General features: G+C 36.8%; 1 gene segment (V, D, J or C); it reads right to left on the bottom strand.

The window, feature by feature from the left end:
- Positions 1-10,781: 10,781 nt before the first annotated feature.
- Positions 10,782-11,228, bottom strand: LOC102795472 (Ig heavy chain V region 5A-like). The segment is given in 2 exon segments: positions 10,782-11,086; positions 11,169-11,228. Coding segments are annotated over 2 exon segments (348 nt in total).
- Between the last annotated feature and the right edge of the window lie 4,483 nt (positions 11,229-15,711).

Here is a 15,711-nt window from a genome sequence, read left to right as displayed (position 1 = left end):
ATGTAATCATGGTAATTTATCCTGTATTGACAAATTTTAGTCAGGAAAACTAAAAGAGCGTATCAGAGCAACTACTATAAAACTACTCTATATTATTAAGTGGTAATGAAAAAGAGGAGTCGTTTTTGCATGACTCTCCTATTACTTCTTCTCAGTGTTTCTCGTCGAGCACAGTAATAAACTGCCGTGTCCTCAGTCTTCAAACTGTTCTTCTTCAAACATTTGTAGATAGACTTTACTGCTGGAGTCATCTTTGGAGATGGTGAATCTGCCCTGAACTGTCTGAGAGAACTAGCTGTATAAAAGCAATCCACTCCAGCCCTTTTTCAGCAGCCTGTCTGACCCAGGCCATAGTGTAGCTGCTTAATGTGAATCCAGAGGCTGAACAGGTTAGTCTGTGAGACTCACTGGGCCTTTTAACTACCGGTTCAGATTCTGTCAGAGTCTGACCATCCACACCTGTAAAGACATAAAATAAGAAAAAGAAAAAAAAGAAATCAAATGAAATGTTCTCCAAAGAAAATAAGGGCATGTTAACTAAAGATCAGGGAAAATCATCATCTGCCCAACAAAAGCTACAAGCAGCAATTCTCTCTGCAATCTATGATACAGCATTCAGGATATGAATAGAATTGTATTTATTTATTTATTTATTTATTGCTTTCTTTATCTTTTGTTTACTGTTCTTTCTGCTCCTGACCCCAATGACACATGCTTATTTTCTTTGCTATGATATCGGTTCTATTGTGTTATCTCATTATCATCATCCTCTATCATGCACTCTTCATGTTGTTGATAGCATAGAAAGAACACTATGGAGACTAACTACAAGTAAAGTGCACAGTTTAGGCCTCAAGCTTGCCTGAAGGCTTGAAAATACTTCTTCAGAAGATGAACAACTACATCTCTCATTGTGTGAAGAAATCTTCTTGGTTATTTACAAATATGGAAAAGACAAACAAGAACGTGGATCATTTTACTGGTTTACTGATAAAAAATATATTGTAGTCAGTGAATTCACAAAATGGGCCAAACCAAAAGCACATTCACACAAATTGTATTTTTATACAACAATATTTTGTTGTTTTTTTTGTGTGTTCAATTGTACTGTGAAAAAAATGACTTTTATGTATACTAATAATATGTTATGTTGAGAATACACATCAGTTGAGCTTCCTTTTGCATCCTTTTTTAGTTAATGACCCTCCACCCTTCTAAAAAAAATGGTATAATTGTAATTAATTGTATAATTGGTGGTAGTATTGTTGTTGTTGTTGTTTCTTGTTTTTTCATTAGATGAAGAGACAACTATGAAGCAATCAATTCATATAAATCTTGTTAGAGTGAGGATGCTCTTTAAAATCATTAGTGGTCTTAGAGCGCCTCCTGTGGTGCTTTTACTGATGTTCAGGCAGAGTGCAGTTTTTGTTCAGCTCTAGTGATGTTTTGTGTTATTGTGGGTCTCTGGCACAGTAATACACTGCTGTGTCTTCAGGCTGCATATTCTGTCCAGTCAGAGTCACAGTGTTGCTGGAAGAGTCTAAGCTGATACTGAACTTGTTTTTTAGTGAATCTTTAAAAGCTAAACTTGCACCAACTCTGCTTCCAATCCACTCCAGGCCTTTCCCTGCAGGCTGTCTGATCCAAGCTGTCCAGCGGCTGGTCACAGAATAGGAAACCTGACAGGTGATGGTCAGACGTTGACCTGGCTGTACAGTCTCAGAGGCTTTCTGTGTCAACTGCTCACACTGTACACCTGCAAGTAGAAAAAGGTTATTTTTAATATGTGATTAAATTATGTTGTTACAGATAATCTGATGAATATGACAAATATAGGAGACTCACATGATCCACCTGCCAACAGCAGGAACAGAGCTACAGAAAACATGGTTTAATTGAGACTGATGTTCTGGTATTTCACCCAAAAATGTGAGCAGTTTTTATGACTGAGTAGCGAGGAAGCTGAGTGATGTTTGCATAGAACAAAGCACGTGCTTGTAAACTAGAACAAGTAGCGCAGTCACTATACTAGCTGCCAAACTTGCCACAAGATCACATTTGCCTAAAATTTGTTTAACCGTATTACCTCATGAAAATACATAAAAAATAAAGTCAAATTGCTTTTTTATGGAAAGGATCACTGTACTGCTGATTTTTTGAAATCATGTTTGCTGTTTACTTGACTGAAACATATGCATGAAGAATGTGCTGCAGCATTTAATTATTTATCCTGTAATATCAGGAACAGCTTGTTGCATTATTTAAATTTGCCCTGTAACACAGAATTTGCAATAAAAACTGTAATATTTTAGTAGATTAATTGTCATGTCCAAAAGTAAAGCTCAATAAAGGCACTTTATGCCTTGAATACTTATGTTATTTAGTGCACAGACAGCCCTATTGTGCTAATGCACTTCAGTGTCTGTATTTCTAAGGCAGCAAACCTATTGGGAAAACTGATAAACACAGGAACCAAGTTGTTATGAATAAGTTATAACATTAATTTAGGTATACATTAATTTAAATATGCTATTTTCAGGCTAAATAACATACATGATTTGGTCAAGCCACAAACAGCTGCAGGTTAAGTAACAGTGTGCCGGATCTTATCAATGTGAGTGTATTGTAAGGGACACAGGATAAGTAATCATTTTACATTTCACACAAGTTTGGGGGTGGTTTGAATGTTTATGGTGTGTGTGTGTGTGTGTGTGTGTGTGTGTGTGTGTGTGTGTGGGGGGGTGTGTGTGTGTGTGTGTGTGTGTGTGTGTGTGTAATTTATGATTCCATTGTCTTTAATACTGAGAGACCCAATCATGAAGAATGTATCTTCTTACAAAACATCACAAAATGTACTTAAGTTGTTTGCAATTGCTAGGCCTATATGTATGTGTGTGTGTGTGTGTGTATGTATATATGTGTGTGTGTGTGTGTATATATATGTGTGTGTGTGTGTGTGTAGTTGTATACTACATTATACAACTACACAAGATATGTATCTATATTAATACGTAAACGTAAACTGTATGTGGAAAGCTAGAGGATTTTGTACAGGAACTAAAACAGCTTTAATCACTGTGGCTCTCGAGCACAATAATAAACAGCAGAATCTTCAGCCTTCAGGTTGTTCATTTGCAGCAACAGCAGCTGTCTGTTGTCGTCTCTGGAGATGGTGAAGCGACCTTGGACTGACTGGGAGTAGAATCTCCTGCTACCACTGCCGCTATCGTGCCAGGCAATCCACTCCAGTCCTTTTCCAACAGGCTGTCTGATCCATGCCATATAGTTGCTGCTCAGTGTTAATCCAGAGGCTGCACAGGTCAATGTGTGTGATTGTCCAGGCCTTTTAACCGCTGGTTCAGATTCTGTTAAAGTCTGGGCACAAGCACCTGGTAAAAAAATAAGAAAATTGTGATTTTCTGCAAGCTGGCAAATTTTAAAAAACAGAGGATATTTTCTCACCTGTGCACCAAACAGTTAAAAGCAACAGTCTCATGTTACAGCCCATCATGTTGAAGTGTCTGTCGTCTATTCTCTGTCGTCCTCTCTTCAGTCACATAAGAAGCGCTGGATTACATTTAGGTTTTGCATTGGCTCCTCCTCATAGTAAGTATTTCTAAGTATATTCCTCCAGCACTGTTACTGTTTCTTTTAGATCTTCAACTCCTGCCCCATATTGCTCTTATTATGATAGTGAATAAATGCAAATTGAATATTAGCCATATGATTTATGTCTTTGATTCACCACTGTCACAAAGTGCTTCATCACAGGCCAGTGATATGACTTTAAACATGCAACTGAAGTTTAATTTACTTCAGTTTTGTTAAGTGTGCTGTCTTTCTGTTTTTTCATACAAGATTATTTAAGTTTATTGTTTGCTGAATTTCTTTAATTTATGATCATAATTACAGATATATCATGTATAAGATCAGGAGTGTTCACTTCTGCAAAATGCTGTGTGCCCTTTACAGACAGCAAGTGCTATAAAGGTCCTTCAGGTGTCCAGTGATGTTCTGGTATTGTTAATGACCCTTCTTAGTGGCTTATTGTGTGCCATAGTGGAGCTTGACAACAACACAGAGATGCAATATGTCAGCACACTCTCAGTGGAGAAGTGCTAGAAGATGGTCAGCAGCTTCAACTTCAGGTTGATCCCCGTGAGGATCCTCAGAAACCAGGAATTTGAAGCTGGTCAGCCTCTCCACACACTTCCCAATGATGAAGATGGGCTGTAGGTCGCACTTCCTCCTGCTGAAATCAGTGATAAGTTTTAGGTCTTTTGGGTTTTTGGTCAACTTAAGAACTGATTTGTTGAGTAATCACTGGCCCAGACTGAGCTAGTGTTTGACCATCAATACCTAAAGACATGGAAACAGCTCATTAGTGCAATCTGCCTGTAACCAGCAAATAAAGCTGTGTTAGAGTTCAAGTCTGTCTGCTGAGTACTGATCTGGGTCCACTATCATCTTGCCACACAACAGACCATAACATTAGAAGTCTGTGCAATCCACCATATATAAATACATCACAGGTATCAGTTTTGCATCAACTCCTCCTTAAAAAAGACAAAAAACTGTTAATTCATGGTTATACATAGAAAATCTTTTAGTAGGCAGGTATTTATGCCAATAACACTCTCAAAATCAACAATACACCACAAGCTCAGCAGTCTCTTATCATTTAACTCCAAAGGGTAACCTTTATTCTATGTAATACAAAACTTTTAAATTAAATATTTCTCAAAAATGCACCTGCAAAAGTGAAATGTCACTAGAGATAATAACAAAAGAAGTTTTAAGTTGCTGGTTTCATTTAGAGGAGTTTATCTGCTGTGCAAAGATCTAAAACCTGACTTCATAGTACTTTCAAACATGATATATGAAAGCTAAATCCGTCTAGAATAAAAGGAACAAAGTTTGATTTGTTGATAAGAACATATGGACCATAGCTTTTTTAGATTTTCCTTTTTCCTTCAACCATGTTGAGCAATCATTTGTGATCCTAGAGCTCCTCCTCTGGCAGCTTCATAAGTGATCAGGCTCGGAGGGGTTTTTGTTCAGGTCTGCTGATGGTTTGTGTTAATGTGTATCTCTGGCACAGTAATACACAGCAGTGTCTTCAGGCTGCATATTCTGTCCATTTAAAGTCACTGTGTTGCTTGAAGTGTCTAAGTCAATACTGAACGTGTTCTTTAGTGAATCTTTATAGTAAGAGCTCCCAGTACTTTTCACCCCAATCCACTCCAGTCCTTTCCCTGCAGGCTGCCTGATCCAGCCTGTCCAGTAGCTCCTAAGAGAATAAGAGACCTGACAGGTGATGGTCAGACGGTGGCCTGGCTGCACTGTCACAGAGGCTGGCTGTGTCAACTGCTCACACTTTACACCTGTAAATAGAAAATATTATTTTTAACAGATGATTAGGTAAAGCCGTTAATGATAAACTATTGAGTTTGACAAATAAAAAGGGACTCACGAGATCCAGCTGCCAACAGCAGCAGCAGAGCTACAGAAAACATGGTTTATGTTGAGGGTGATGTTCTGGTATCTCCACCCCAAAGATGTGAGGAGTTTTTATGGCTGAGTAGCAAGGAAGGACACCGAGTTTGCATACAATCAAACACAAGAGGCACCGGTACAGTTAGAGCCAACAGAAAAGTCATAATATAATAGTGTGATATAAACTTGCCAGGACTCACCTTTGCTTAGCATTTATTGTACCATATTACTCATTCACATTTTCAAATCCAACAGAAAGTTTAATCTCTTGTTTTTTTTCTTATAACAATATGTCTGCTATTTTCTTGACAAAACTGACTAATTCAGTCATTTGTCAGATTCAGAAATATATTATAAGTGCCTCTTAATTATACAATTTAACTAATTATCTATTATTTCAAAAGGCACTTGATTCATTTCAGGACCATAAGATTCATAAATATAGCAACAGAAATATGAGTAGGTACATCCTGTACTTTTTTTTTCAGCACATTATTGTTATGATGTCTTCCAGCCTTAAACAAACATGGTGAAAGCTTTGCAGAAAGACATTATTTCCTTCATTTTCACAGGAAATATGTTAATTCTTTCAGAGGTTGCAGATCTGCAAAAATTGCACTTTTTACTGTTTGGGTTTAGTATTGCTTTGCCTGTTTGCAGTAATATTTTAGTAGGAAATAAAGCTCGTACAGGGCACTTGGGGCAGCTTAGCGATATTTTAAACAGGATGCACTGTGGGATCCATTTCATTCATGCACAAACAGCTGAAATAGTCCTGACACATTGCACTTCATTTTTCCATGTGAACAAAAGTGTTGAAAAGTTTTATTAATATAGCAGCACAGATATGAACATGAAGATGTTCAGTCCAACACTCCCTTCCTCACCTACACCATATTGGCAATAAATACATCAGTGCTTTGCAGAATATTGCCAGTGGGAGTTTATTTAAAGGGACATATTGTAAGCAGGCTTTTTGAGTTCTGAAATCTTGTGAATGTTTATGATGTCCGTGAGATTCTTGATTCCAATATTATTCCCCCATCATGAAGTATGGTTCCCTTTTAAACAATAAGAAGGGTAAAAATATCCAGGTGGAGTGCTGAAAATGCAGGAGACAGCCTTTATACATAAAGGAATATTTTTAAGTTTAAGACATAAATTTTAACTGCACTGCCCCAAGAGAAAGCAGGATTTTATACAGCTGTCAGTGCCCAGAGGGGCATCCCAAAAGGGCCAGTGCCAATCTGATGGTACGATTAAGAGCAACAGTATGTTTGACAACAAAAACATTCAGAGATTGGAAAAAAGTAATAACATAATAATAGTAATAATATTATCATGTTCATGAGAATTTAAGAATGAAGAGCCATGATTCATTTTTATGATTGCTGGGTATTTGTGCAGGTTAGTGTGTGGTTTGCATCACTGTGGGTTATGCGTCATTCATCTCAACATTTAGCATTTTTTCTGTATTTATTATTCATATGCAGCTCCTCACAGAGTCAAGCTGCCAGCAGATGTATCATACAGAGAACATGGCTGATGTCAAAGGTGACTTGAAGTGAAGAAGCTGAAGTACCCACGTGGATATGGAGAGAACGTGCAAGCAAGACGATGGATTTGAAACTAGGACTTTCTTGCTATGAGGCAACAGTGCTGACACCTACACCTTCATATGGGAGCACTTTTTCTATTTTTCTATTTGAAATCAATAAGAAGTTTTCTGAAGACTGATATGAAAAGTAACCGCTAAGCTTTTTTAGTTTCTTTTTTATTACCTAATTGTTTTAATACTCAGTGTAGTGTTGAGAGTCATGAATTGCAATATTTTTGATAAGAAAATTTGCAGTTGAATAAAAAAGTGAACATGTGAAATCACAGAAAAGATGCAAAAGTACACCTGGCATGTTAAGTTATTGTACAGTGTTTCTCCCTCTTGTGTCACTGTGGCTGTTCTGCACAGTAATAAACTGCAGAATCCTCAGTTGTCAAGCTGTTCATCTGCAGATACACCTGCTTTCTGCTGTTGTCTCTGGAGATGGTAAAGTGGCCTCTGAATGACTGAGAGTAGAAGATGGCACTGCTCCTGCTGATATAAGCGATCCATTCCAGTCCTTTTCCAGCAGCCTGTCTGACCCAAACACCATCAATATTATAATTGAACCCTGAGTATGTACAGGTCAGTCTGTGGGAGTCTCCAGGCCTTTTAACCACTGGTTCAGACTCAGTCAGTGTTTGACCCTCAGTACCTACAGAAATATTAACAGCTCATTAGCACAATCATTTGTATACATATGTCTTCTTATCCAACAGCTTTTTATATCCTTACCAGACAAGGTAGAAAACACAAAGAGAGAAACAATTAAATAAACAGATTTGATCATTGTAAAAGTCAGTTAACTTCCACTTTACAGTTTGTCTATCAGATTGAGTCCCTCGCCTTTGCTCTGCAACATATACAGTAATGATTTTAAAGATGTCCGTTTTGCATGGACTCCTCCCCATCATCCACTGTGGTGATAACTTGGGAAATGAGGGAGCACCTAAAGTACCCAAAAACATCTTCTTTTATCCACTACTTGACAGGAAGAGTTGCCGTTAATTAGTAAAAAACTGTGGATTGCTGTAGGATATTTTCTAAAGTTCTCCAGTTTGTATACCATATTTTTAAATTGCAGATCCTCCTTTTATTATGATGTGTGTTTACTGGAAGTGCTTGTTTCCTAGAATTATGATTACCTTTACTACCTAAACAAAGTAAACACAAAAGTAAACATAAACACAGTGTATTTGAAACTTCGGTATGTTTTTGTTTATAACACTTAAAGACCTTTGTACACCAAATGCAAGCAACTGCTAGGTTCCCTTTTTCTCAGTGAGACTAAAAAGACACTCAATGTTTTCAGTTCTTGCAGCTGTGCAAAGGCAAAGATGTGGCGATAAAAAAACAAAACTGCAGAGAAACTGAAACTATGTGTGATGATATGCAAAAAAGTAAAAAAGGTAAAATGAAATGTACTTTATGCACTTAATGCAACTTCAGTGTATGAAGTACCATTAATGCGCTTACGCATGAATTGACTCAAATGCGCTCAAATTTGACCTTTGTTTTATCTTATTTATTAAGAATTAAAACAAAATACTCTTAATTAAACATTAGAAATGTATTTTAGTCTAAGGGTCCTACCTGTTACAGCTCACAGCTTGATGAACATTTGGTCTCATGTTACTTTGAACGTAACTCAAAGTCACAGTGTTGCAAATACCTGAGCACAAATTTAGTCTTTTTCGTCTTCCTTGCTCCCTCTATACAAAGGTGGGCCCCAGGATCTTTGCTTTTCTCAATTTATGTAAATAATATTTTTTTAATGCAATGCTGCTTTTCATTTTCTCATGGAAGCTTCTGTTCTGATGCAACTGACAGCGTGATATCAAGGCTTCATAATAGACTGATGGGAAGTTTGCTTTGAGTCATGAATAGGAAGGGGCTATAAAGCAATGACTCCACTTGACATGGGTGTTAGGGGGTTTTTGTACAGTGTGTTTTCCTTCCTGTGTCACTGTGAGTGTCGAGCACAATAATACACAGCAGAGTCTTCATTATTCAAACTGTTCATCTGCAGATACACCTGCTGCCTGCTGTTGTCTCTGGAGATGGTAAACCGGCCTTTGACTGACTGCGAATAGTGGATATAGCTACCACCACCACTGATGTAAGCAATCCACTCTAGTCCATTTCCAGGAGCCTGTCTGATCCAAACATTGTCTTCATGAACACTGAAATCTGAGTATGTACAGGTCAGTCTGTGGGAGTCCCCAGGCCTTTTAATCACTGGTTCAGACTCAGTCAGTGTTTGACCTTCAGTACCTATAGAAATGTTAACAGTCCATTAATACAGTCACTTTTTCTTTGCCAGGTTATTTTTTTAAATAATTTGAAGTACTTACCTGTCAATCTGAAAAACAGAATGAAGAAAATAGCCAAACAAACAAAGGTGGTCATTGTTAAAATTGTCTAAGTTTGCTTTGTGTCAGAGGTTTTTTTTTAAGACCTGACTGCAGAATATATAAACCAACTAAAGATATCAGTTTTGCATAGACTCCTCCTCTTAAAGGGTTGAATATTGGATGATGATTCTAAACTTTGTGTTTTAACAAAACGTAATTGTTTAAGGATGTAATATCATCATGAGTGCATACACATTGCAAGGCAACAGTCCAAGCCACTCCACCATTTTGCCATGCTATTTCAACTCTGCCTGTTTTAAGGCACACTCTGATTTCTAAATGAGTTTTTTTGCACACCACATATGATCACTCTCGTGGTATTTTACTATTAAACTGCTTCTAGATTCCCCTTTTGAACCTTCAAAAACCAGCCAGTGCCAGTCTCTGCAGAAAACTGGGCAAATATGGTGAGAATACAAGAAGTTCTCTGCAAACCTGTTATTACTGTCCCATAAAAAAACTGGGACAAATTTGTGACAAAATTTCACAAAATCCAGTGTAGATGACAAACAGTGTGGATTACATGGATTCTCATTATGATTTGCCCTCGCTGTGAGGCAGAATATTATTTCAGTTTCTTTCAGTTTGAGCAGCCAATCAGCCAACAGGCTGTCTGATTCATAATTTGATCTTTTTTTAAACAAAAAAACAAACAAACTCTGATACACAGATCTGTGTGTCTGACTCTCGTGGCCATTTGCCCTCTGTTGCTGGAAGTTTCCAAGTTAATATTAATTTATTCTTTAGTGACTCTTACTGTAGTTTGAATCTTTGGTTTATCTTATTTCAATCAATGCTAATACTTTCCCTGCAGGCTTTCTGACACAAGCTGTCCAATAACTGCTAAGAGAGTTGAAAGAAAGTTGACCTGGCTGCAGAGTCACAGAATCACAATGTGAACAGCTGTATCTGCTGATAAACTGAGTATTTATTAAAATGTATTAATACTATCATTTTATACACAGTATTTATTACTGTAACATTAACACTTCAATTTCTAGTTAACATTTGAAAAACAAATTACTGCTCTAAAAAACTCTAGCACTCAGAAACAGTTTATTATTATATTATTATATTATAATTATTAACATATTTACATCCTTTCCTTTCATCTCATTTCATACATTTTACCATCATCTTTAGGAGGGAAGAAAAGTAGAGATGGATGGATGATGTAAATGGTTCAATTAAAGAAACATGTTTTTGTATACTGTCTCTCAAACCAGCTGCTCAGGTATTGTGGGGTTTTTGTTCAGGTCTGGCGATGGTTTGTGTTACTGTGGGTCTCTGGCACAGTAATACACAGCAGTGTCTTCAGGCTGCATATTCTGTCCATTTAGAGTCACTGTGTTGCTGGAAGAGTCTAAGTCTATACTAAACTTGCTCTTCAGTGAATCTTTGTAGTATGAAGCTCCAGTATATTTGCTACCAATCCACTCCAGTCCTTTCCCTGCAGGCTGTCTGATCCAGGCTGTGTAGTAGCTGCCCACTGAATAAGAGACCTGACAGCTGATGGACAGACGCTGGCCTGGCTGCTTAGTCACATAAGCTGGTTGTGTCAGCTGTTCACATTGCACACCTGTTAAAAGAAAAATAAACATGTTTTATAAGAAATTTGTACCACAAAAGAATTAACCACTGAAAAGTCTACAGAGACTTACAGGATCCAGCAGCCAAAAGCAGCAGCAGAGCCACAGAAAACATGTTTTATGTTGTAACTGATCTACTGTGAAGCAAACTGACGGTTTGCTGTCAAATTTTTATAGCTTTGTTAAAGGAAAGGCCACAGAATTTGCATAGAATTAATCCAGCATATGACGCGCTTGCTAAGTTAAGTTGATTTGTTTATTTTGCAGACCTTAACATGGAAATCCCATAGTCCTAAAATACATTTTGCTTTTATTAATATATTACAATGAATTTTGTTAAGAATAATAAGGAGGATAATGATGATAAGGCTATTTAGTAAAATATCAATTACTGTTGAATTAAAAGTTTAAATAAAAGACTTTAATGCATTCAAAAAGATGAACCCTCTGAATTAAAACAACAACAACATTTATGAAATCCATTATTAGAATGCATGTTCTATTAATCTTGTTAGAGTGATTAAAGGCAAACTAAACTGCCAGTATTTTCAAATCATTTTGTTCAAAATGCTGATATATTTCAGTCACAGATATTTTCCTCAATATGCCAAATTAATATAAATTATTATATAAAAAAAAAAAAACAATCCTTGGACACTAACAGCTCACAGACTGTCAATAAATGAACAAATTTCAAAACAATGTCTTCTATTGAATTGAATATAATCATTTATCTGTTTTATATGATTCCACATCAAGAATGCTTTATATAGTAATTAAAGAGACTTGGGCTGGTCCTGAAGTCATTAGTGGTCTTAGGGTGCCTCCTCTGGTGGCTTCATGTTCCAAGTGTTCAGACTTTAAGGGGTTTTGTTCAGACCTGCTGATGATTTCTGTTACTGTCAGTGTCTGGCACAATAATACACAGCAACATGCTCGGGTGCACATTTTGTCCATTTAGAGTCACTGTGTTGCTGGAAGACTGTAAGTCCAAACTGAACTTGTTCTTTAATTATTCTTTGTAGTATGTCATGGATCCAAAACATGCACTTTGAAAAAACTCCAGTCCTTTTCCCTGCAGGCTGTCTGATCCAGGCTGTGTGAAAGTTACTAACAGAATAAGAGACCTGACAGGTGATGGTCAGATACACAGAGACAGAGGATAACTGTGTCAGATGTTCAGACTTCACATCTTTAAAAACAAGAAAATTGTTTGTTGCAAGATATCAAAATTTACTAAAAAACAACAACTGTGGACTCAAATCCAGGCCCCCAAAACAGTAACAGAGGTACAGGAAACATGGTTTATGTTCAAACTGAGGTGTTGGCATGACGTCAGTGATAAAGTTTTTATAGCTGAGTCAGCACTCATAGCATTAAAGAGTTAAAAGTCTTTTAAAAAACAAAATGTACTGATTGATCTTCTTTCTTTAATAATGAATGATCTTTTGACGATAGGCAATGAATGAATTTTTTTTTTTAATTAAATCAATTAATCATTTTGAGATATTATAATATTTGCAATATGTAGATATTTTAAACCACAAAATACACAAGTACAAAGATAATTTCATGATAAACAACATTATTTCTAAAGCTTAAGTAATCTTTTCTCTTCTGTTCCCCGTTGCTGTAAAAGAGGAAGTTTATGTATGACTCTCCTATTATTTTCTCTCACTGTGTTGTGGCACAGTAATAAACTGCTGTGTCCTCAGTCTTCAGATTGTTCATCTGTAGATAGAGTTTACTGCTGGAGTCATCTCTGGAGATGGTGAATCTACCCTGGACTGACTGGGAGTAATAGATTTCAGAACTGCGTGTGTGTATAAAAGCGATCCACTCCAGTCCTTTTCCTGGAGCCTGTCTGACCCAGTTCATAGCGTAGCTGCTGAATGTGAATCCTGAGTATGTACAAGTCAGTCTGTGGGATTCTCCAGGCCTTTTAACTGCTGGTTCAGATTCAGTCAGGGTTTGACCATCAACACCTATAAAGAGAATTTTAAAAAAAACCTGATTAAATGTGCTGGATTCAGATCTAAAATCAGCATAATAATAGAATCTATTTCACCTGCAAAGCAGATTGTCAAAATCAGTACTACTGTCTTGTAGCCCATACTGGTAAACTGTGTGCCAGCTACTGTCTGTCAAACTTTCTGTACTGATATATATATATATAGGTGAAAAACATTTGGGTTTAGTCTTAACTCCTCCTCACAGGAAGCAAAACCTAATGGGCTTTATTGTGTTATGTAAATATATAAATGAATATCATTTGTTGTGAAGCTCATGGCAAAATACAATAACCAGTAAATATAGAAATACATTATTAAATTAGGTATTTAAAGGCAGAAATCCAAAGCCATCTTTATTATTAAATTAAGGCTCTCTGTGAGGTTTAGTTTAACCATTGAATTTAATCAGTGAGAAAACTTTTCTTCTCCTTGTTGGTAAAATTTTTTATTGAAATTTTTATGGAGTTTTTACATAGCGTTCATTCCTGTATGTGTTTCAAGATCCAAAATAAATTCAAATTTATTTACATAATTCTTTTTTTTTTACATCTTTAAAGATGTGTAGTGTACGGTCATTCCACCCTAGAAAAAGGAACACTTAAAAAAGAAGAGGAAACAGCTAAAACAAGTTTTGCATGTATCTCACAGGAAGAAAGGGGAAAACTGCACCCTGCTTTATGAAGTCACATGTACACTGTTGCCTGGTTAATAGAAATATCAATATGTAGCATGTCTGTGAAGGTTCTCAGTCATCCAGGTCTTTGTAGTCTAAAGAGCTTGGAAGGAGAAGCGTCTGGACTTCTTTAGGTTTCTTAAAGACGTTTCACCTCTCATCCATGAAGCTTCTTCAGTTCTTCAGTTAGAAATGAAGAAGCTTCTCGCATGAAGCTTCCCTGAAGTTAAGCACTTCATTTGAACATGCACAAGTTTCACTTTTCAATGGTGGGAATTTTCAGCAGTCATACATATATGTTCAGTTCTATGGTGCTTGAGGTTTTGAATTATTTGTCAAATTTCTTGTCAGAAGTTTTTTTTTTTGAATTGTACTGATTTAATTTCATTTGACACTCAGGTGTGTTATTTATATATCACACTAAATAATTAGACAATAAATAATTATGATCATTAGGGACCTTTGTATCAACAAAATGTCTCACTGGACCTCTTTAGCTTTTAGTTGAATATTCCTGCTTTATTACAATTGTGAAGGTACATTTTTGGTTTTTGTACAGCTGCTGAACCACCTTCAGTTACTGTGGCTCTCGAGCACAATAATAAACAGCAGAATCCTCAGTTGTCAAGCTGTTCATCTGCAGATACAGCTGCTGTCTGCTGTTGTCTCTGGAGATGGTGAACCGGCCTCTGACTGACTGAGAGTAGTATTTGCTGCTACCACTGCCACTATTGATATAAGCAACCCACTCCAGTCCTTTTCCAGGAGCCTGTCTGACCCAGCCCATCCAGTAGCCACTGAATGAGAATCCAGAGGCTGTACATGTCAGTGTGTGGGATTCTCCAGGCCTTTTAACCACAGGTTCAGATTGTGTCAGAGTCTGACCATCAACACCTGTCAAGAGAATTTTTTTTTTAGAACATAAATAACATAAATAGGTTGATGGAAAAAAAGACCAGCATGTGTTATGTTAGAATATTTTCACCTGCCCAGCAGATAAATAAAATTAGTAGTCCTTTCAAATACTCCATCATGTTGATCTGTGTCCACTGTTCTTTGGTGGTCAGATAAGTGGGGGAAATATCTAGGTTTTGCATGACTCCTCCTGACAGGGAGGGGAGAACTGCATTTAAATATGCATTAATTTGCACAGTGTTGCCTCATTTTGTTTTATATATGGCGTTATTTTTTTGCCAGTATTCTGAGCGCACATAAAAAAAAACTGAGCGGACGTAAAAAAAAATTTTGCAAGTACAAGTGTTTCATTTTGAGGATAAAATTATTTTGAGCGAAGAAAATCTTAATTTGAGCCAACAAGATTCATTGCTGCGTGCATAAAATGTATTTCAGTGTTTGTTATTATCCATATACACACACAAAAACAGCCCGTCTCACTCAGTTTTTGCATTTGCTCTTTCTCAGATCTATGTGGACCTGCTCGCAGTGTGTTGCTCCCACTCTCAACATCTCTGCTCCCTGCGTGCTCAACTCTTTCTGTACACTGTTATATTTGTGCCACAAAACCAACTAACCACAGACTTGGATGCAAAAATTCTGATTGGCTGTTTTGGTCTCCAATCAGCTCGCTAGCTTCTGCATTCTGGGAGCACTGTCCAAAATGTAGCTAAATCCAGTGGAGTGGTTTGGTTTAAACTAGATTAAAACCAACAATGGTCTTAAAAAATTGCATATTTTAAAATAAAATAATTAACCATAACCGAAAATGGGTCTGTTTCTAAATTCTCAAGTAAGCGAGTCCGTACTCGCGTTCTCGCTAATCCGGACTTTGTAAGTTCACATGGGAGTCCGAAATTCCCAAGAACGCAAGACTGACATCTCCATTCTGGAGTTTTTACTGCCATTCCCTCTTAATTTAACTGTGATTAATATTTGCAATGGAAATTACACATGATGTAAACATCAGAGCACT

The sequence above is a fragment of the Neolamprologus brichardi genome, chromosome 4 (genome assembly GCF_056152115.1).
Source record: "Neolamprologus brichardi isolate AB-2024 chromosome 4, ASM5615211v1, whole genome shotgun sequence".
In the NCBI taxonomy this organism is placed as follows: domain Eukaryota; kingdom Metazoa; phylum Chordata; class Actinopteri; order Cichliformes; family Cichlidae; genus Neolamprologus; species Neolamprologus brichardi.
Note: the sequence above shows the minus strand (reverse complement) of the source record. Positions and strands in the feature narration are given on the sequence as shown.